The 24541-nt window shown below is 42.6% G+C and overlaps 2 protein-coding genes across 2 annotated transcripts; one reads left to right on the top strand and one right to left on the bottom strand.

The window, feature by feature from the left end:
- Positions 1 to 575: 575 nt before the first annotated feature.
- Positions 576 to 2362, bottom strand: LOC142664244 (C-C chemokine receptor type 4-like). The gene has a single exon (XM_075843253.1). It carries the CDS (start codon positions 2161 to 2163, stop codon positions 1129 to 1131), a length of 1035 nt encoding a protein of 344 aa, XP_075699368.1. The 5' UTR covers positions 2164 to 2362; the 3' UTR covers positions 576 to 1128.
- Positions 2363 to 13160: 10798 nt separating this feature from the next.
- On the top strand, positions 13161 to 22893 carry PPOX (protoporphyrinogen oxidase). The gene is made up of 13 exons (XM_075843376.1): positions 13161 to 13243; positions 17727 to 17830; positions 17898 to 18032; positions 18430 to 18545; positions 18623 to 18755; positions 19462 to 19606; positions 19699 to 19889; positions 20419 to 20479; positions 20554 to 20672; positions 20785 to 20898; positions 21196 to 21345; positions 21484 to 21526; positions 21635 to 22893. The coding sequence occupies exons 2-13, from the start codon at positions 17744 to 17746 to the stop codon at positions 21763 to 21765; spliced, it is 1425 nt and encodes a 474-aa protein (XP_075699491.1). The 5' UTR covers positions 13161 to 13243; positions 17727 to 17743; the 3' UTR covers positions 21766 to 22893.
- The last annotated feature ends 1648 nt before the right edge of the window (positions 22894 to 24541 follow it).

The following is a 24541-nucleotide window of genomic DNA, read 5'->3' as shown; positions in this document are numbered from 1 at the left end:
AGTATCACACATGATAGGATTAGATACACAGGAGACAGTATCACACATGATAGGCTTAGATACACAGCTCAGCAGACAGTATCACACATGATAGGATTAGATACACAGCAGACAGTATCACACATGATAGGATTAGATACACAGCTCAGCAGACAGTATCACACATGATAGGATTAGATACACAGCTCAGCAGACAGTATCACACATGATAGGCTTAGATACACAGCTCAGCAGACAGTATCACACATGATAGGCTTAGATACACAGCTCCGCAGACAGTATCACACATGATAGGATTAGATACACAGCTCAGCAGACAGTATCACACATGATAGGATTAGATACACAGCTCAGCAGACAGTATCACACATGATAGGCTTAGATACATAGCTCAGCAGACAGTATCACACATGATAGGATTAGATACACAGCTCAGCAGCCAGTATCACACATGATAGGATTAGATACACAGCTCAGCAGACAGTATCACACATGATAGGCTTAGATACATCTACTCAGAAGCATTGAGTTATTTTAGTTTTGTGTACTGGATTTATTAAACAATCATTTTACCAGTTAAAAAAGGGGCAATTTGATATATATGGGGGTGTATGAGATATATATGGGGGTGTATGAGATATATATGGGGGTGTATGTGATTGATATATATGGGGGTGTATGAGATATATATGGGGGTGTATGAGATATATATGGGGGTGTATGCGATTGATATATATGGGGGTGTATGTGATTGATATATATGGGGGTGTATGAGATATATATGGGGGTGTATGTGATTGATATATATGGGGGTGTATGAGATATATGGCGGTGTATGAGATATATATGGGGGTGTATGCGATTGATATATATGGGGGTGTATGTGATTGATATGGGGGTGTATGTGATTGATATATATGGGGGTGTATGCGATTGATATATATGGGGGTGTATGTGATTGATATATATGGGGGTGTATGAGATATATATGGGGGTGTATGTGATTGATATATATGGGGGTGTATGCGATTGATATATATGGGGGTGTATGTGATTGATATATATGGGGGTGTGGTATATAATCTATAAGGTACATTCTCGGGGGAGGTGATAACTGTGGGGTCCGCCTCACTCGTAGAGGGTCTGCGGTGAGTACTCGCTGGTCTTGCTGCTCAGGCTGGAGTGCCTGTACCTGGTGCCGCACATGATCCACTTCCCCAGCATCACGGACAGGTGGTTACGGAATTTGGTTCCGACAAACGTGTAGAAGAACGGGTTGATGCAGCAGTGGAAGTAGGCGATGTTGCGACAAATATAAAAGGCGTGGTCGATGGCGTCGTCGCAATCTTGGTCAGGGTCACGATTGGCCTTGATGAAAATGATGACGTTATACGGGGCCCAGCAGAAGAAGAACGCCAGCACGATGAGGAAGATCAGCTTGATGGCCTTGTCCTTGTTGACCATCTTGGTATAGTGGAGCTTGATGAGGATCAGCGTGTAGCAGTACAAGATGATGATAAGCGGCACCACGAAGAACATGACCCCCTGCTGATAGTAGCCAATCAGCTTCCAGATATTCATCTCCTCACTGGTTCGCCCCATCTCCTCGCACAACATCCCATAAATTGTATCTTCTCTCGTCCTGTACAGCCTGGATTTGGGAATAGCGGAGATGAGGCTGATGACCCAGACCATGCCGCAGACCGCGTAGACGTAGAGCAGCTTCCTGGTCCTGGCGGCGTAGATGGCATGGACAACCGCCATGTAACGGTCCACCGTCATCATGGTCAAGAACAAGATGGAGCTGTAGAACCCAACGAAGGACGTGAACGCCAACGCTTTGCACAAAAACGGCCCGAATATCCACTGGTCCGCGTGGTAGTAACCCCAGAACGGGAGCGGGAGGGTGAACAACAAGTCCGAGAGCACCAGGTTGAGGATGAAGAAGTTGGTCACCGTCTTACTCTTCTCAAACTTCAGCAAAAGGAATAAGATGAGGCCGTTGCCCAGAAGACTGACCATGAAGACCATGTAGAAGAAGAAGGGGACCACCCTGGCCCCGAACTTGATGCTGTCGGTTTTCATGCAGATGATAACGGGCTCCTCTCCGTAGTCCGGCGTTACGGAGGTGGAGGACATGGCAGACGAGTTGTCCAGTGACATTGTAGCCGGGCTCAACCGGTCAACGTTTAATCACCAAATGATGGTCCCGTTAAGGCTCCTGGTGGTTCTTGAAGAAGTAGAAATTGTCTTCTGCCGCTACACGAGGCTCAGCCCGGGAAATGCAACGCTCCAGTCCTGGACGGGTGATGATGAGCAATGGTCATGTCGCAATGTGAGGTGGAGGACGCTGATTCTTCTGAATCTGCAGAGCAGGAAACACATTGTACCGAGGCCACACCCGGAGGAGAATCAGGGCCCCAAAATAGCTCCTGATAGACAGAGATTTTGTAATCTTGGTAGGACCTCAGTGAAATATCCGAGATCAGCGAACAGCTGCGGCCGCAGATGGTGAGATAGAAGAAGGAGAAAGCAACAGGAGGAAGGTGGAAGATCTAAGAGTGTTCACTCTTAAAGGGGCTCTCCACCCAGGACAACTGCCCATATAACCTACTAGAACATATAGACCACATAGAGGAGCTCTTCACCCAGGACAACGCCTGTCCATATAACCTACTAGAGTATATAGACCTCATAGAGGGGTTCTCCACCCAGGACATCTCCTGCCCATATAACCTACTAGAGTATATAGACTTCATAGAGGGGTTCTCCACCCAGGACATCTCCTGCCCATATAACCTACTAGAGTATATAGACCTCATAGAGGGGCTCTCCACCCAGGACATCTCCTGTGCATATAACCTACTAGACTATATAGACCTCATAGAGGGGTTCTCCACCCAGGACATCTCCTGCCCATATAACCTACTAGAGTATATAGACCTCATAGAGGGGTTCTCCACCCAGGACATCTCCTGCCCATATAACCTACTAGAGTATATAGACCACATAGAGGGGCTCTCTACCCAGGACATCTCCTGCCCATATAACCTACTAGAGTATATAGATCTCATAGAGGGGCTCTCCACCCAGGACATCTCCTGTGCATATAACCTACTAGACTATATAGACCTCATAGAGGGGTTCTCCACCCAGGACATCTCCTGCCCATATAACCTACTAGAGTATATAGACTTCATAGAGGGGTTCTCCACCCAGGACATCTCCTGCCCATATAACCTACTAGAGTATATAGACTTCATAGAGGGGTTCTCCACCCAGGACATCTCCTGCCCATATAACCTACTAGAGTATATAGACCTCATAGAGGGGTTCTCCACCCAGGACATCTCCTGCCCATATAACCTACTAGAGTATATAGACCACATAGAGGGGCTCTCCACTCAGAACAACTGCCCATATAACCTACTAGAACATATGGACTTCATAGAGGGGCTCTTCACCCAGGACAACTCCTGCCCATATAACCTACTAGAGTATATAGACCTCATAGAGGGACTTTCCACTCAGGACATCTCCTGTGCATATAAGCTACTAGACTATATAGACCTCATAGAGGGGCTCTCCATCCAGGACAACTCCTGTCCATATAACCTATTAGAGAATATAGACCTCATAGAGGGGCTCTCCACCCAAGACAACTCCTACCCATATAACCTACTAGACTATATAGACCTCATAGAGGGGCTCTCCTGCCCATATAACCTACTGAAGTATATGGACCACATAGAGGGACTTTCCACCCAGGACATCTCCTGCCCATATAACCTACTAGAGTATATAGACCTCATAGAGGGGCGCTCCAATTTAGACATTTTCAGGACACTTCATTATACAGTGATTACACCTGTCCATTCGTCAGCAGTGCAGCATTATATTACAGGACAGGCAGTATATGATATTCTATTACAGGACAGGCATGATATTATATAACAGGACAGGCAGTATATTATATAAAAGGACGGGCAGTATATGATGTTACAGGACAGGCATTATATTACATTACAGGACAGACAGTATATTATATTACAGGACAGACAGTATATTATAAGATAGGCATTATATTACATTATATTACAGGACAGGCAGTATATTATATTATATTACAGGACAGGCAGTATATTATATTATATTACAGGACAGGCAGTATATTATATTACAGGTCAGGCAGTATATTATATTACAGGACAGGCAGTATATTATTATATTACAGGACAGACAGTATATTATATTACAGGACAGGCAGTATATTGTATTACAGGACAGGCAGTATATTATATTACAGGACAGGCAGTATATTATATTATATTACAGGACAGGCAGTATATTATATTATATTACAGGACAGGCAGTATATTATATTATATTACAGGACAGGCAGTATATTACATTATATTACAGGACAGACAGTATATTATATTACAGGACAGACAGTATATTATATTATATTACAGGACAGGCAGTATATTATATTATATTACAGGACAGGCAGTATATTATATTATATTACAGGACAGGCAGTATATTATATTATAGGACAGGCAGTATATTATATTACATAACAGGACAGGCAGTATATTATATATTACATAACAGGACAGGCAGTATATTATATATTACATAACAGGACAGGCAGTATATTATATTATATTACAGGTCAGGCAGTATATTATATTACAGGACAGGCAGTATATTATATTATAGGACAGGCAGTATATTATATATTACATAACAGGACAGGCAGTATATTATATTATATTACAGGACAGGCAGTATATTATATTATATTACAGGACAGGCAGTATATTATATTATAGGACAGGCAGTATATTATATTATATTACATAACAGGACAGGCAGTATATTATATATTACATAACAGGACAGGCAGTATATTATATATTACATAACAGGACAGGCAGTATATTATATTATATTACAGGTCAGGCAGTATATTATATTACAGGGCAGGCAGTATATTATATTACAGGACAGGCAGTATATTATATTACAGGTCAGGCAGTATATTATATTACAGGACAGACAGTATATTATATTACAGGACAGGCAGTATATTATATTATATAACAGGACAGGCAGTATATTATATTACATTACAGGACAGGCAGTATATTATATTACAGGACAGGCAGTATATTATATTACAGGACAGGCAGTATATGATATTACAGGACAGGCAGTATATTATATTACAGGACAGGCAGTATATTATATTACAGGACAGGCAGTATATTATATTATAGGACAGGCAGTATATGATATTACAGGACAGGCAGTATATTATATTACAGGACAGGCAGTATATTATATTATAGGACAGGCAGTATATTATATTACAGGACAGGCAGTATATTATATTACAGGACAGGCAGTATATTATATTACAAGACAGGCAGTATATTATATTACAGGACAGGCAGTATATTATATTACAGGACAGGCAGTATATTATATTACAGGACAGGCAGTATATTATATTATAGGACAGGCAGTATATGATATTACAGGACAGGCATTATATTACAGGACAGGCAGTATATTATATTACAGGACAGGCAGTATATTATATTACAGGACAGGCAGTATATTATATTACAGGACAGGCAGTGTATTATATTACAGGACAGGCAGTATATTATATTACAGGACAGACAGTATATTACATTATATTACAGGACAGGCGGTATATTATATTATATTACAGGACAGGCAGTATATTATATTACAGGACAGGCAGTATATTATATTACAGGACAGGCAGTATATTATATTACAGGACAGACAGTATATTATATTATAGGACAGGCAGTATATTATATTATATTACAGGTCAGGCAGTATATTATATTATATTACAGGACAGGCAGTATATTACATTATATTACAGGACAGGCAGTATATTATTATATTATATTACAGGACAGGCAGTATATTACATTATATTACAGGACAGGCGGTATATTATATTATATTACAGGACAGGCGGTATATTATATTATATTACAGGACAGGCGGTATATTATATTATATTACAGGACAGGCGGTATATTATATTACAGGACAGGCGGTATATTATATTACAGGACAGGCGGTATATTATATTACAGGACAGGCGGTATATTATATTACATAACAGGACAGGCAGTATATTATATTACAGGACAGGCAGTATATTATATTATATTACAGTACAGGCAGTATATTATATTACAGGACAGGCAGTATATTACATTATATTACAGGACAGGCGGTATATTATATTATATTACAGGACAGGCGGTATATTATATTATATTACAGGACAGGCAGTATATTATATTATATTACAGGACAGGCGGTATATTATATTATATTACAGGACAGGCAGTATATTATATTACAGGACAGGCAGTATATTATATTATATTACAGGACAGGCAGTATATGATATTACAGGACAGGCGGTATATTATATTATATTACAGGACAGGCAGTATATTATATTACAGGACAGACAGTATATTACATTATATTACAGGACAGGCGGTATATTATATTACAGGACAGACAGTATATTATATTACAGGGCAGGCAGTATATTATATTATATTACAGGACAGGCGGTATATTATATTATATTACAGGACAGGCGGTATATTATATTATATTACAGGACAGGCAGTATATTATATTATATTACAGGACAGGCAGTATATTATATAATATTACAGGACAGGCAGTATATTATATTACAGGACAGGCAGTATATTATATTACAGGACAGGCAGTATATTATATTATAGGACAGGCAGTATATTATATTATATTATAGGACAGGCAGTATATTATATTATATTACAGGACAGGCAGTATATTATATTATATTATAGGACAGGCAGTATATTATATTATATTACAGGACAGGCAGTATATTATATTATATTACAGGACAGGCAGTATATTATATTATAGGACAGGCAGTATATTATATTACATAACAGGACAGGCAGTATATTATATTATATTACAGGACAGGCAGTATATTATATTACATAACAGGACAGGCAGTATATTATATTACAGGACAGGCGGTATATTATATTATATTACAGGACAGGCGGTATATTATATTATAGGACAGGACAGGCAGTATATTATATTATATTATATTACAGGACAGGCAGTATATTATATTATATTACAGGACAGGCAGTATATTATATTATAGGACAGGCAGTATATTATATTACATAACAGGACAGGCAGTATATTATATTATATTACAGGACAGGCAGTATATTATATTACATAACAGGACAGGCAGTATATTATATTATATTACAGGACAGGCAGTATATTATATTACAGGACAGGCAGTATATTATATTATAGGACAGGCAGTATATTATATTACATAACAGGACAGGCAGTATATTATATTATATTACAGGACAGGCAGTATATTATATTACATAACAGGACAGGCAGTATATTATAGTACAGGACAGGCGGTATATTATATTACAGGACAGGCAGTATATTATATTACAGGACAGGCAGTATATTATATTACAGGTCAGGCAGTATATTATATTACAGGACAGGCAGTATATTATATAACAGGACAGGACAGGCAGTATATTATATTATATTACAGGACAGGCAGTATATTATATTACAGAACAGGACAGGCAGTATATTATATTATATTACAGGACAGGCAGTATATTATATTATATAACAGGACAGGCAGTATATTATATTACAGGACAGGCAGTATATTATATAACAGGACAGGCAGTATATTATATTACAGGACAGGCAGTATCTTATATTATATTACAGGACAGGCAGTATATTATATATTACATAACAGGACAGGCAGTACATTATATTATATTACAGGACAAGCAGTATATTATATATTACATAACAGGACAGGTAGTATATTATATTATATTACAGGACAAGCAGTATATTATATATTACATAACAGGACAGGCAGTATATTATATTACAGGACAAGCAGTATATTATATTACAGGACAGGCAGTATATTATATTACAGGACAGGCAGTATATTATATATTACATAACAGGACAGGCAGTATATTACAGGACAAGCAGTATATTATATATTACATAACAGGACAGGCAGTATATTATATTACAGGACAAGCAGTATATTATATATTACATAACAGGACAGGCAGTATATTATATATTACATAACAGGACAGGCAGTATATTATATTACAGGACAAGCAGTATATTATATATTACATAACAGGACAGGCAGTATATTATATTACAGGACAAGCAGTATATTATATATTACATAACAGGACAAGCAGTATATTATATATTACATAACAGGACAGGCAGTATATTATATTACAGGACAGGCAGTATATTATATATTACATAACAGGACAGGCAGTATATTATATTATATTACAGGACAAGCAGTATATTATATATTACATAACAGGACAGGCAGTATATTATATTATATTATATTACAGGACAAGCAGTATATTATATATTACATAACAGGACAGGCAGTATATTATATTATATTATATTACAGGACAAGAAGTATATTATATATTACATAACAGGACAGGCAGTATATTATATTATATTATATTACAGGACAAGCAGTATATTATATATTACATAACAGGACAGGCAGTATATTATATTATATTATATTATATTACAGGACAGGCAGTATATTATATTACAGGACAGGCAGTATATTATATTACAGGACAGGCAGTATATTATATATTACATAACAGGACAGGCAGTATATTATATTATATTACAGGGCAGGCGGTATATTATATTACAGGACAGGCAGTATATTATATTACAGGACAGGCAGTATATTATATATTACATAACAGGACAGGCAGTATATTATATTACAGGACAAGCAGTATATTATATTACAGGACAGGCAGTATATTATATTACAGGACAGGCAGTATATTATATATTACATAACAGGACAGGCAGTATATTATATTATATTACAGGGCAGGCGGTATATTATATTACAGGACAGGCAGTATATTATATTACAGGACAGGCAGTATATTATATTACAGGACAGGCAGTATATTATATATTACATAACAGGACAGGCAGTATATTATATTACAGGACAGGCAGTATATTATATTACAGGACAGGCAGTATATTATATTACAGGACAGGCAGTATATTATATTACAGGACAGGCAGTATATTATATTACAGGACAGGCGGTATATTATATTACAGGACAGGCAGTATATTATATTACAGGACAGGCAGTATATTATATTATATTACAGGACAGGCAGTATATTATATTACAGGACAGGCAGTATATTATATTACAGGGCAGGCAGTATATTATATTATATAACAGGACAGGCAGTATATTATATTACAGGACAGGCAGTATATTATATTACAGGACAGGCAATATATTATATTACAGGACAGGCAGTATATTATATTATATAACAGGACAGGCAGTATATTATATTATAGGACAGGCAGTATATTATATTACAGGACAGGCAGTATATTATATTACAGGACAGGCAGTATATTATATTATATAACAGGACAGGCAGTATATTATATTACAGGACAGGCAGTATATTATATTACAGGACAGGCAGTATATTATATTACAGGACAGGCAGTATATTATATTATATTACAGGACAGGCAGTATATTATATTACAGGACAGGCAGTATATTATATTACAGGGCAGGCAGTATATTATATTACAGGACAGGCAGTATATTATATTACAGGACAGGCAGTATATTACATTATATTACAGGACAGGCAGTATATTATATTATATTACAGGACAGGCAGTATATTATATTACAGGACAGGCAGTATATTGTATTACAGGACAGGCAGTATATTATATTACAGGACAGGCAGTATATTATATTATATTACAGGACAGGCAGTATATTGTATTACAGGACAGGCAGTATATTATATTACAGGACAGGCAGTATATTATATTATATTACAGGGCAGGCAGTATATTATATTACAGGACAGGCAGTATATTATATTACAGGACAGGCAGTATATTATATTACAGGACAGGCAGTATATTATATTACAGGACAGGCAGTATATTATATATTACATAACAGGACAGGCAGTATATTATATTACAGGACAGGCAGTATATTATTATATTACAGGACAGGCAGCATATTATATTACAGGACAGGCAGTATATTATATTACAGGACAGGCAGTATATTATATTATATTACAGGACAGGCAGTATATTATATTACAGGACAGGCAGTATATTATATTATATTACAGGACAGGCAGTATATTATATTACAGGACAGGCAGTATATTATATTACAGGACAGGCAGTATATTATATTACAGGACAGGCAGTATATTATATTACAGGACAGGCAGTATATTATATTATATTACAGGACAGGCAGTATATTATATTACAGGACAGGCAGTATATTATATTATATTACAGGACAGGCAGTATATTATATTATATTACAGGACAGGCAGTATATTATATTACAGGACAGGCAGTATATTATATTATATTACAGGACAGGCAGTATATTATATTACAGGACAGGCAGTATATTATATTACAGGACAGGCAGTATATTATATTACAGGACAGGCAGTATATTATATTACAGGACAGGCAGTATATTATATTACAGGACAGGCAGTATATTATTATATTACAGGACAGGCAGTATATTATATTATATTACAGGACAGGCAGTATGTTATATTACAGGACAGGCATTATATTATATAACAGGACAGGCGGTATATTATATTACAGGACAGGCGGTATATTATATTACAGGACAGGCAGTATATTATATTACAGGACAGGCAGTATATTACATTATATTACAGGACAGGCAGTATATTATATTATATTACAGGACAGGCAGTATATTATATTACAGGACAGGCAGTATATTGTATTACAGGACAGGCAGTATATTATATTACAGGACAGGCAGTATATTATATTATATTACAGGGCAGGCAGTATATTATATTACAGGACAGGCAGTATATTACATTATATTACAGGACAGGCGGTATATTATATTACAGGACAGGCGGTATATTATATTATATTACAGGACAGGCAGTATATTATATTACAGGACAGGCGGTATATTATATTATATTACAGGACAGGCAGTATATTATATTACAGGACAGGCGGTATATTATATTATATTACAGGACAGGCAGTATATTATATTACAGGACAGGCAGTATATTGTATTACAGGACAGGCAGTATATTATATTACAGGACAGGCAGTATATTATATTATATTACAGGGCAGGCAGTATATTATATTACAGGACAGGCAGTATATTATATTACAGGACAGGCAGTATATTATATTATATTACAGGACAGGCAGTATATTATATTACAGGACAGGCATTATATTATATAACAGGACAGGCGGTATATTATATTACAGGACAGGCAGTATATTATATTACAGGACAGGCAGTATATTATTATATTACAGGACAGGCAGTATATTATATTATATTACAGGACAGGCAGTATATTATATTACAGGACAGGCATTATATTATATAACAGGACAGGCGGTATATTATATTACAGGACAGGCGGTATATTATATTACAGGACAGGCAGTATATTATATTACAGGACAGGCAGTATATTACATTACAGGACAGGCAGTATATTATATTATATTACAGGACAGGCAGTATATTATATTATATTACAGGACAGGCAGTATATTATATTACAGGACAGGCGGTATATTATATTACAGGACAGGCAGTATATTATATTATATTACAGGACAGGCAGTATATTATATTACAGGACATGCAGTATATTATATTACATAACAGGACAGGCAGTATATTATATTACAGGACAGGCAGTATATTATATTACAGGACAGGCAGTATATTATATTACAGGACAGGCAGTATATTATATTACAGGACAGGCAGTATATTATATTATATTACAGGACAGGCAGTATATTATATTACAGGACAGGCAGTATATTATATTACATAACAGGACATGCAGTATATTATATTACATAACAGGACAGGCAGTATATTATATTACAGGACAGGCAGTATATTATATTACAGGACAGGCAGTATATTATATTACAGGACAGGCAGTATATTATATTACAGGACAGGCAGTATATTATATTGTATTACAGGACAGGCAGTATATGATATTACAGGACAGGCAGTATATTATATTACAGGACAGGCAGTATATTATATTATATTACAGGACAGGCAGTATATTATATTATATTACAGGACAGGCAGTATATTATATTATATTACAGGACAGGCAGTATATTATATTATATTACAGGACAGGCAGTATATTATATTACAGGACAGACAGTATATTATTATATTACAGGACAGGCAGTATATTATATTACAGGACAGGCAGTATATTATATTACAGGACAGGCAGTATATTATATTATATTACAGGACAGGCAGTATATTATATTACAGGACAGGCAGTATATTATATTACAGGTCAGGCAGTATATTATATTATATTACAGGACAGGCGGTATATTATATTATATTACAGGACAGGCAGTATATTATATTACAGGACAGGCAGTATATTATATTACAGGTCAGGCAGTATATTATATTATATTACAGGACAGGCAGTATATTATATTACAGGACAGGCGGTATATTATATTATATTACAGGACAGGCAGTATATTATATTACAGGACAGGCGGTATATTATATTATATTACAGGACAGGCAGTATATTATATTATATTACAGGACAGGCGGTATATTATATTATATTACAGGACAGGCAGTATATTATATTATATTACAGGACAGGCAGTATATTATATTATATTACAGGACAGGCGGTATATTATATTATATTACAGGACAGGCAGTATATGATATTACAGGACAGGCGGTATATTATTATATTATATATCACATGATAAGATCTCGGCCACTTCCTGCTTCCTCCTGTCAGTTCTAGCTCTGCGATTGGCTGAAACCACTAAAACCCGCCCACCACTGTCCCCGCCCCTTCACCATGTGCAGGGAGGATCCAATGTGCGACCGGAGGAACCGAGACCTGACAAGCGGGTGAGTGACCCGAAACACCCGAGTATGTGTGTGCTGCAGACTATTACCCCCGACCCGAAACACCCGAGTATATGTGTGCTGCAGACTATTACCCCCGACCCGAAACACCCGAGTATTTGTGTGCTGCAGACTATTACCCCCGACCCGAAACACCCGAGTACGTGTGTGCTGCAGACTATTACCCCAGACCCGACCCGAAACACCCGAGTATGTGTGTGCTGCAGACTATTACCCCAGACCCGACCCGAAACACCCGAGTATGTGTGTGCTGCAGACTATTACCCCCGACCCGAAACACCCGAGTACGTGTGTGCTGCAGACTATTACCCCAGACCCGACCCGAAACACCCGAGTATGTGTCTGCTGCAGACTATTACCCCAGACCCGACCCGAAACACCCGAGTACGTGTGTGCTGCAGACTATTACCCCAGACCCGACCCGAAACACCCGAGTATGTGTCTGCTGCAGACTATTACCCCAGACCCGACCCCAAACACCCGAGTATGTGTCTGCTGCAGACTATTACCCCAGACCCGACCCCAAACACCCGAGTATGTGTCTGCTGCAGACTATTACCCCAGACCCGACCCCAAACACCCGAGTATGTGTCTGCTGCAGACTATTACCCCAGACCCGACCCCCAACACCCGAGTATGTGTGTGCTGCAGACTATTATCCCAGACCTGACCCCCAACACCCGAGTATGTGTGTGCTGCAGACTATTACCCCAGACCCGAGCCCAAACACCCGAGTATGTGTGTGCTGCAGACTATTACCCCAGACCCGACCCCCAACACCCGAGTGTGTGTTGCAGACTATTACCCCAGACCCGACCCCCAACACCCGAGTATGTGTGTGGTGCAGATTATTACACCACTGACCTCTCTACAGATCTGCAGAACATTGCTCCTCTACCTCCTGACAGATACATAGTGATATATCCTGCAGATTATTACACCACTGACCTCTCTACAGATCTGCAGAACATCGCTCCTCTACCTCCTGACAGATACATAGTGATATATCCTGCAGATTATTACACCACTGACCTCTCTACAGATCTGCAGAACATCGCTCCTCCACCTCCTGACAGATACATAGTGATATATCCTGCAGATTATTACACCACTGACCTCTCTACAGATCTGCAGAACATCGCTCCTCCACCTCCTGACAGATACATAGTGATATATCCTGCAGATTATTACACCACTGACCTCTACAGATCTGCAGAACATCGCTCCTCCACCTCCTGACAGATACATAGTGATATATCCTGCAGATTATTACACCACTGTCCTCTCTACAGATCTGCAGAACATCGCTCCTCTACCTCCTGACAGATACATAGTGATATATCCTGCAGATTATTACACCACTGACCTCTACAGATCTGCAGAACATCGCTCCTCCACCTCCTGACAGATACATAGTGATATATCCTGCAGATTATTACACCACTGACCTCTCTACAGATCTGCAGAACATCGCTCCTCTACCTCCTGACAGATACATAGTGATATATCCTGCAGATTATTACACCGCTGACCTCTCTAGAGATCTGCAGAACATCGCTCCTCTACCTCCTGACAGATACATAGTGATATATCCTGCAGATTATTACACCACTGACCTCTACAGATCTGCAGAACATTGCTCCTCTACCTCCTGACAGATACATAGTGATATATCCTGCAGATTATTACACCACTGACCTCTATACAGATCTGCAGAACATTGCTCCTCTACCTCCTGACAGATACATAGTGATATATCCTGCAGATTATTACACCACTGACCTCTCTACAGATCTGCAGAACATTGCTCCTCTACCTCCTGACAGATACATAGTGATATATCCTGCAGATTATTACACCACTGACCTCTCTACAGATCTGCAGAACATCGCTCCTCTACCTCCTGACAGATACATAGTGATATATCCTGCAGATTATTACACCACTGACCTCTCTACAGATCTGCAGAACATCGCTCCTCCACCTCCTGACAGATACATAGTGATATATCCTGCAGATTATTACACCACTGACCTCTCTACAGATCTGCAGAACATCGCTCCTCCACCTCCTGACAGATACATAGTGATATATCCTGCAGATTATTACACCACTGACCTCTACAGATCTGCAGAACATCGCTCCTCCACCTCCTGACAGATACATAGTGATATATCCTGCAGATTATTACACCACTGTCCTCTCTACAGATCTGCAGAACATCGCTCCTCTACCTCCTGACAGATACATAGTGATATATTCTGCAGATTATTACACCACTGACCTCTACAGATCTGCAGAACATCGCTCCTCCACCTCCTGACAGATACATAGTGATATATCCTGCAGATTATTACACCACTGACCTCTCTACAGATCTGCAGAACATCGCTCCTCTACCTCCTGACAGATACATAGTGATATATCCTGCAGATTATTACACCGCTGACCTCTCTACAGATCTGCAGAACATCGCTCCTCTACCTCCTGACAGATACATAGTGATATATCCTGCAGATTATTACACCACTGACCTCTACAGATCTGCAGAACATTGCTCCTCTACCTCCTGACAGATACATAGTGATATATCCTGCAGATTATTACACCACTGACCTCTATACAGATCTGCAGAACATTGCTCCTCTACCTCCTGACAGATACATAGTGATATATCCTGCAGATTATTACACCACTGACCTCTCTACAGATCTGCAGAACATCGCTCCTCTACCTCCTGACATACATAGTGATATATCCTGCAGATTATTACACCGCTGACCTCTCTACAGATCTGCAGAACATTGCTCCTCTACCTCCTGACCGATACATAGTGATATATCCTGCAGATTATAACACCACTGACCTCTCTACAGATCTGCAGAACATCGCTCCTCTACCTCCTGACAGATACATAGTGATATATCCTGCAGATTATTACACCACTGACCTCTCTACACATCTGCAGAACATCGCTCCTCCACCTCCTGACAGATACATAGTGATATATCCTGCAGATTATTACACCACTGACCTCTCTACAGATCTGCAGAACATCGCTCCTCCACCTCCTGACAGATACATAGTGATATATCCTGCAGATTATTACACCACTGACCTCTCTACAGATCTGCAGAACATTGCTCCTCTACCTCCTGACAGATACATAGTGATATATCCTGCAGATTATTACACCGCTGACCTCTACAGATCTGCAGAACATCGCTCCTCCACCTCCTGACAGATACATAGTGATATATCCTGCAGATTATTACACCACTGACCTCTCTACAGATCTGCAGAACATCGCTCCTCTACCTCCTGACAGATACATAGTGATATATCCTGCAGATTATTACACCACTGACCTCTCTACAGATCTGCAGAACATCGCTCCTCCACCTCCTGACAGATACATAGTGATATATCCTGCAGATTATTACACCACTGACCTCTCTACAGATCTGCAGAACATCGCTCCTCCACCTCCTGACAGATACATAGTGATATATCCTGCAGATTATTACACCACTGACCTCTCTACAGATCTGCAGAACATTGCTCCTCTACCTCCTGACAGATACATAGTGATATATCCTGCAGATTATTACACCACTGACCTCTCTACAGATCTGCAGAACATCGCTCCTCTACCTCCTGACAGATACATAGTGATATATCCTGCAGATTATTACACCACTGTCCTCTCTACAGATCTGCAGAACATCGCTCCTCTACCTCCTGACAGATACATAGTGATATATCCTGCAGATTATTACACCACTGACCTCTCTACAGATCTGCAGAACATCGCTCCTCTACCTCCTGACAGATACATAGTGATATATCCTGCAGATTATTACACCACTCACCTCTCTACAGATCTGCAGAACATCGCTCCTCCACCTCCTGACAGATACATAGTGATATATCCTGCAGATTATTACACCACTGACCTCTCTACAGATCTGCAGAACATTGCTCCTCTACCTCCTGACAGATACATAGTGATATATCCTGCAGATTATTACACCACTGACCCCTCTACAGATCTGCAGAACATCGCTCCTCCACCTCCTGACAGATACATAGTGATATATCCTGCAGATTATTACACCACTGACCTCTCTACAGATCTGCAGAACATCGCTCCTCTACCTCCTGACAGATACATAGTGATATATCCTGCAGATTATTACACCACTGACCTCTCTACAGATCTGCAGAACATCGCTCCTCCACCTCCTGACAGATACATAGTGATATATCCTGCAGATTATTACACCACTGACCCCTCTACAGATCTGCAGAACATTGCTCCTCCACCTCCTGACAGATACATAGTGATATATCCTGCAGACTATTACACCACTGACCTCTCTACAGATCTGCAGAACATTGCTCCTCTACCCCCTGACAGATACATAGTGATATATCCTCCAGATTATTACTGTTATTCCTGCAGGAGCGGCAGATTTCCGGATGCAGAGGACGGTGGTGGTCGCAGGGGGCGGGATCAGCGGGCTGACGGCCTGTTATCACCTGGTGAAGAATGGCGCGGTGTCTCGGGTGAGTGTCTGCGGTTAGAAGTGTCGCCGCGCTGCGTCCGTCGCTGACTCTGTGTTTTGCGCTGCAGGTGATATTACTGGAGGGCAGCGACAGGCTCGGCGGGTGGATGCGCTCCACGCGGACTGAAGATGGCGCTGTGTTTGAGCACGGTCCCCGCGGGATGCGGCCGGCAGGACTGGTGGGGAAGAACACGCTGTGTATGGTGAGTTATCACTTTGCTGTCGGCCATTCCGGTTCCTCGTGACTTATCACCCAGCTTTCCTTGTATCCTGAACGGCAAAGCTGCCTAATTATACAGATACATTCCTGCCTTGGGTGACCACCCTCGGGGGAGCTGTAATGGTGGCTCTATGAGTTGAACTATCCTATCAATGAGTATAAAGGGGTCTCGTTACTAGAGCAAGCGCTGATACACTGCAACGAGCCCTGCACCTGTGTCCTGATCAGAACGGGGTGTGAAGCCTCGGAAATGTTTTCATTCACTGACAGCAGGCAGAGATCTTGAAGATGATGAGGATTTGAGACCCCAGTTGCAGGAGCGTCATTATTACGATGTGGGGGTTCAGGGACTGAGTGCGTCTTCCGTTTTTCTCCCGCAGATCTCGGATTTGGGATTAGAAGACGATCTTCTTCCGGTGCCGAGGAATCATCCAGCCGCCAAAAACCGCTACCTCTACGTCAACCAATCGCTGCACAAGCTGCCGTCTAGTCTAGGGTGAGCGCCCCCCGCTGGCAGTGCTGAGTCTACACCCTCAAGTCTCATTGTACTCACCATGTTGTGTTTTTTTTCAGGGGGGTCCTGCGCACCATCCCCCCATTCACAAGACCCCTGTTCCTTTGTGGTCTCCGGGACCTGACGGCGCCACGAGGAAATAAAGAAGACGAGAGCGTCCACGACTTCTTCTCACGCCGGTTTGGGAAAGAGGTGACCGTGAGGGGGATGTAATGTGTATTCCTGTCCACAGGGGGCAGCGTGTCAGGAGTCGTCACTTTTCAGCTGGTATTAGTTGGTGTAAATGTAACGACACTCGCTAATATGGTGGATCGGCGCTGAGGCAGCGATCGGTCCTCCTGTGTGCGATGTGCTGCGGGCGGCAGCTTCTTATCTGTCAGTCGGCAGCGTGTGGGGCCGGACTGATATTTGTGCAGGGTGTGAGGACGTCGCCCGGCCACCCAGATAACGTCTTCATATCGTATAACGGGCGGTAGCTGCAATAATGTCGTCTTTGGCCTGCGACAAGATCAGCAAATTTCTTTCCTGAAAAACTCTGTACTGCTGATAACTCTGCTCCTTCCACTATGTAACACTTTATCTGACCTACAAGAGCAGCACACCCCTCTCTTGACATACTCTGTGCTGCTGTTGTCCCTGCTCCTTTCACTATGTAACTCTTTGTGACCTCCCACAAGATCAGACACTCCTATCCTGAAATACTCTGTACTGCTGTGGTCTCTGCTCCTTTCACTATGTTTCTCTCTGTGATACATAGCAGCAGTATCGGGGGTGACCAGCAGGTGGCAGTGAAGGGAGCTGCTCATGCTTTACATAAACTTCTGGCCCGGGATAAGCAGTGTGTGATTTTGTGTTGCCGCTTCTCTCTGGAGGTAACGTCCGGTCTTCCTCTCCGCAGCTGGCAGACATAGTCATTGACAGCCTGTGCCGGGGGGTGTTTGCCGGTGACTGCCGGACGCTCAGCCTGCGCTCCTGCTTCCCTTTCTTGTATGCGGCTGAACGTGAGAAGAGATCGGTGGTGCTGGGGATGGTGACCGGTGGAGGTAGGAGGTCCCGCAGAGGGCACAGCGCCCGCCACTTATCACCCGACCGCCCTCAGCTGTTTAATGTCAGGTGATGATTTCTCATGTGACAGATAAGACTCCTCCGCCGGACTCGCCGCTGATCCAGAGGTCTAAGAAGGAGAAGTGGAGTCAGTGGTCGCTGCGCCGGGGGATGCAGACCCTCTCCGACACCCTGGAGGACTACATCAAGGAGAGAGGGGTGGAGATACACAAGGACACCCCAGTGGAGGCGCTGGAGAGGGGAGCGGGCGACAGCTGGAAGGTACGGAGGGAGCGGGCGACAGCTGGAAGGTACGCGTGGGGAGGGAGCGGGCGACAGCTGGAAGGTCCGGGGGGAGCGGGCGACAGCTGGAAGGTCCGGGGGGGAGCGGGCAACAGCTGTCGGGTCCGGGGGGGGAGCGGGCGACAGCTGGAAGGTCTGGGGGGGAGCGGGCGACAGCTGGAAGGTCCGGGGGGGAGCGGGCGACAGCTGGAAGGTCCGGGGGGGAGCAGGCGACAGCTGGAAGGTCCGGGGGGGAGCGGGCAACAGCTGTCGGGTCCGGGGGGAGTGGGCGACAGCTGGAAGGTCTGGGGGGGAGCGGGCGACAACTGGAAGGTCTGGGGGGGAGCGGGCGACAACTGGACGGTCCGGGGGGAGCCGGCGACAGTTGGATGGGGTACGGGGAGAGCGGGCGACAGCTGGATGGGGTAGGGGGGAGCGGGCGACAGCTGGAAGGTTTGGGGGGGTCACATATTGTTCCGTCTCTGAGGCCTCCGCTCCCTGCATCACCTGTAATATCTCCTCCTGGTAGATCAAGCTTCCCGGCGGCAGCGTATCAGCGGATCACATGATCAGCGCGGTCCCGGCAACAGGTACCAGACGTCACCGCAGATGTAACCGGATGTCTCCCCGATCACCTGACTAACGCCCTCCATTATGTCTCTAGTCATGAGCAAACTGCTGACCCCCATCTCTGAGCCCATGGCGAATACTCTGCGTGAGATGAGCGCCGCCACCGTGGCTGTGGTGAACCTGGAGTATGACGGGGAAGTTCTGCCTGTGTCAGTGAGTGACCCCCAAATACAAGAACGTGATATCCCGCCCCCCGAGTGTCAGAGTGTCGTTGTCCATCTCCTGGACATGTTGGTCATTTTTGGGGTTCACTTTCTTTCCCCAGGGTTTCGGACACCTCATCCCTTCCTTTGAGGACCGCGCTATGTTGGGTGTTGTTTACGATTCTTTGGCCTTCCCAGAACACAACAGACGCGGCTCCAGCTCCACTAGACTGACGGTAATACCTGCTGAGGTCGGGGGTTCTCCTGACTGAACCACACAGCTGACAATCTAATTACGGACCTAGATGATGAAGCCTCTGCAGCTTGTGCAGGGATTGTAGTCGTGTCGGATCTTGCTGCGATTTGCGGGGAGTCGCATTCACCTCGGGGCGTGTCATCTTCCTGCGGAGTGGGGGAAGGGAAGAGACAACCCCACCAAAATATCACTGACTGGGGGAGACACTGCTGCAGCTTCTCTGCAGAGCAGTAGAGTTCGTCACAGTGTCACAGCCGCTGTCTTCCCTTCCCTGCAGGTGATGCTCGGAGGCGCCTGGTTTGAGAGCAGCCTGGGTGACCCGGACTCCGTATCGAAGGAAAGACTATTGAGCCTGGCATGTGAAGCCGCTGCCACCCAGCTGGGGGTGATGGAGAAGCCGAGCCGAGCCATCGTCAACCTGAACAAGGTAAATGTGTATCCGAACCATCGCTGCCCCTGATGTGACCACTAGGGGGCAGTGCTCCGCTAACGTCTATGGTCACTTCTGGGGGTTAATGATGGTCGTTTAGTCGCTGACTAGTTGTCGTCTGTGGTTTCTTCACAGAGCTGCATACCGCAGTACACGCTGGGACACTGGAAGCGGATCGGTAAGGAGACGACCTGTGCCGGCGGCATTATATGCAAATGAGAGGGAGGAGCTAAGTTACTGATCTTATAATATTGGTGGATTCATTTTTGCTTTCTCTGCTCCCCAGACCTCCTCTCCTCGTACATTCGCCAGCACGCGCTCCCCCTCAGCCTCATCGGGGCCTCCTACGAGGGCGTATCGGTCAACGACTGCATCTACAACGCCAAGAAATCCGTCCAGCGGTTGATGGGATGCTAACAAAGTACGGGCCGCCCCTCCCCCACTGTAAGATCCCTGCTCCATAGTGACTATTGCTCTACAGCCGCGATCAGCGATCTGCCACCTACAACTCCCACCATGTCCTGACCGCTGCAGGTTTACTGGGTGCTCTGTACCTGTGTGTATGTTCCTGAATATATCCTAAAATAATAATGACTCCGTATTACAAGTTAAGGCCTCATGCACAGGAACGTATTTTTTTCCTGCCGTAAATACTGGTGTAAATACGGACCCGTTTTCTCTGCACTAATCGGCAGCCCCTTCTCTCTATCAGTGCTGGATAGAGAGAAGGGGCAGCCCTTTCGGGCAGAGTTTCCGCAGCGATTGTAAGTAAAAGAAGTTCATACGTACCGTTGTCTTGGTGACGCGTCCCTCTTTTGACATCCAGTCCGACCTCCCTGGAAGACGCGGCAGTCCATGTGACCGCTGCAGCCTGTGATTGGCCTGTGATTGGCTGCAGCGGTCACATGGGATGAAAGGTCATCCCGGGAGGCCGGACTGGAGGAAGAAGCAGGGAGTTCTGGGTAAATTAACTTAGTCTCCCTGTAATCTTTCATCCTCTTCAGCTTTCTCCATCTTCCATTTCACTCTCTGATCTCATTAGGGACTTTCACATAATCCTCATTTCTCCAGGACGATCCCTACAGCTGCCGCTCAGCCTCCTGCACAGCGCAGGCCGGAACCTGCAGTCCTATGTAAAGAAAGCTTCATCTTTGTGAAAGGAAGAGTCCAGGACCTATCAAAACTCTCCTTGTTGCCCATAGCATCCAATCACAGCACAGCTTTCATTTTACCTAAGCAGTTTGAAAAATAAAAGCTGCACTCTGATTGGTTGCTATGGGTAACAAGGACAGTTTTAACATTAGGCAGTTTTGAGAAATGAAGACCTTAGTGTTTCCATTTGTCACCATTTTTAAGATCTGTGTGCTTGCTTTCTGAATAGACATGTTTACATCCAGCTCTGACCTCGTCATGCTCACACAGCTGCAGATTGTTACAATGACAGACTACTCCACCTTACTGACTGTTTCCAAGAGGGATGTCCCCAAAACTATCAGCCCTTGTTGGTAATATGTAATGAGTAAAACTGGCTCCATGTTTTAAACACTTTTCCGATTCCACCGTTTCTGATTTCCCATCTTCATTTCTGTTGATCTGCAGATCCCACATTCACATGAACCCTATAAATCATAGTAGAGATTGTTCATGTCCTTGTGAATAAAGTTTATTAGAGAAAGAATGGGCTTCTTGGTCAAAGCAACCAATCGGAATTCAGCTTTCATGTTCTATCCTACAATGGAAGAAGGAAAGCTGAGTTCTGATTGGTTGCCATGGACAACAAGGCCTCTGTTTCTCCTGAGGGCATTGGCTCCATTAACCGCCTGCTGCACTATTTTCGTCTCTGTGATAAAATGGCGCAGTCCCTGTAGCTGTAATCCCCATGTTCATTACAGAGCAGGAATTTATATCGCGTTATTTTCAATAAACTTTATTTATAGTGAATAACGGGACGACCCTTTTGTATAAAGCGTCAGCGTCTGTATTATGAGGAGAATTATTACGGATTACGATGTTAGTAAGATAAGAGTTTGTGCTGTTTCGCCATTTTCTCGCTGTGCGGACGTTTTGTAGCTTTTATTCTGTGCTATTAAACTAGAGAGGCCAAGCCCTTTGTGCAGTGATTGGCTCTAGACTAGCAGCAGTAGGACTACTACTCCCAGCATGCTCCAGCAGCAGCCTGCCTCCTTTAGCTGTTCAGTGGTTGTGAAATGACAGGCTGTTTGGACATGCTGGGAGTTGTAGTATCACAGCGCTCTCCATGTATATTGGAAGTAGGTCCGCACGTAGCTGCCGGGTGTCGCATCCATATATGCGCATTCACATCCAGGAAACTCCTTCCTGCCTGAGGTTTGATGGCCGGGTCCACAGTGTGACGACTCCATTTTCTTAAAGGGACAGTACGCCTGTTGTGAATTTGTGGGGCTGGTCCCTAGATCGGTGGAGACCCCTGGTCAAGCTCTCAGGGGTCTCTCTGTGATAAAGCCACAATGCCATCTTAGTAATGGTGCCAGGGTGTGCCTATATAGCATTGGTACGGAGCTTGTAGTGCCAGGGGATTTGTAAAACACAATTTAATGTAAACTAGATTTGTAATCTGCTGCCCACGAGGCCCAGACAACCCCGTTGCATAAATACTGACACCCTTTACCACAAGATAAACGTAAAATAATATAGGTGACATGATGACGCAACTAAACTCGTGCCCACCTTGACGTCTTTGGATTCCTTCATCGTTGTGGTTTTGCGTTTATTTTCGTGAAGCGTCACGATCCTTAAAAATGTATGGACGTTAGATGCCGCCATGTTGGGAAGCAGTGGTCGTGGCTATGGTGTCACCGCGTCACCCATGTGTCTCTTCTTCCTATGTCCATCTTTACTGCCGCCACGAGATGTCTTGACCTTCGCTGCAGACGATTGATGAAAATTCTCAAGAACGTAATTCCAGAATAAGAAGGCAGAGAAGACGTCGGGAAGTGAGGGAATTACCCCATGAATTAAAGGGGACCCTCCGCCATGACAGTCATTTTATCTCTTCTCACAGCTGCCCCAATATCTGCCCTAGGGGTGGCACAGGTCACACTAAATGGCCTCCCATAGTGTCAGTCTGGGGCTGGAAAGCAGCTTGTTCTATAGGTACCTCCTCGCTGGGGGCTCTCCCAGCCAATCAATCCCTCACAATCTGGGTCGGACCGTC

This window comes from Rhinoderma darwinii, chromosome 12 (assembly GCF_050947455.1).
Source record: "Rhinoderma darwinii isolate aRhiDar2 chromosome 12, aRhiDar2.hap1, whole genome shotgun sequence".
In the NCBI taxonomy this organism is placed as follows: domain Eukaryota; kingdom Metazoa; phylum Chordata; class Amphibia; order Anura; family Rhinodermatidae; genus Rhinoderma; species Rhinoderma darwinii.
The sequence above is the reverse complement of the archived record's forward strand: the minus strand, read 5'-3'. Positions and strand labels throughout refer to the sequence as shown.

What these genes read in the sequence shown, in the direction of transcription:
- LOC142664244 (XM_075843253.1), bottom strand. Translation starts at nt 2,163, where the DNA reads ATGTCACTGGACAACTCGTCTGCCATGTCCTCCACCTCCGTAACGCCG.
- PPOX (XM_075843376.1), top strand. Translation starts at nt 17,744, where the DNA reads ATGCAGAGGACGGTGGTGGTCGCAGGGGGCGGGATCAGCGGGCTGACG. An exon ending in GGGAAGTTCTGCCTGTGTCA is followed by an intron (nt 20,673 to 20,784) that starts GTGAGTGACCCC and finishes TTCTTTCCCCAG; the next exon opens with GGTTTCGGACACCTCATCCC. An exon ending in GGGACACTGGAAGCGGATCG is followed by an intron (nt 21,527 to 21,634) that starts GTAAGGAGACGA and finishes TCTGCTCCCCAG; the next exon opens with ACCTCCTCTCCTCGTACATT.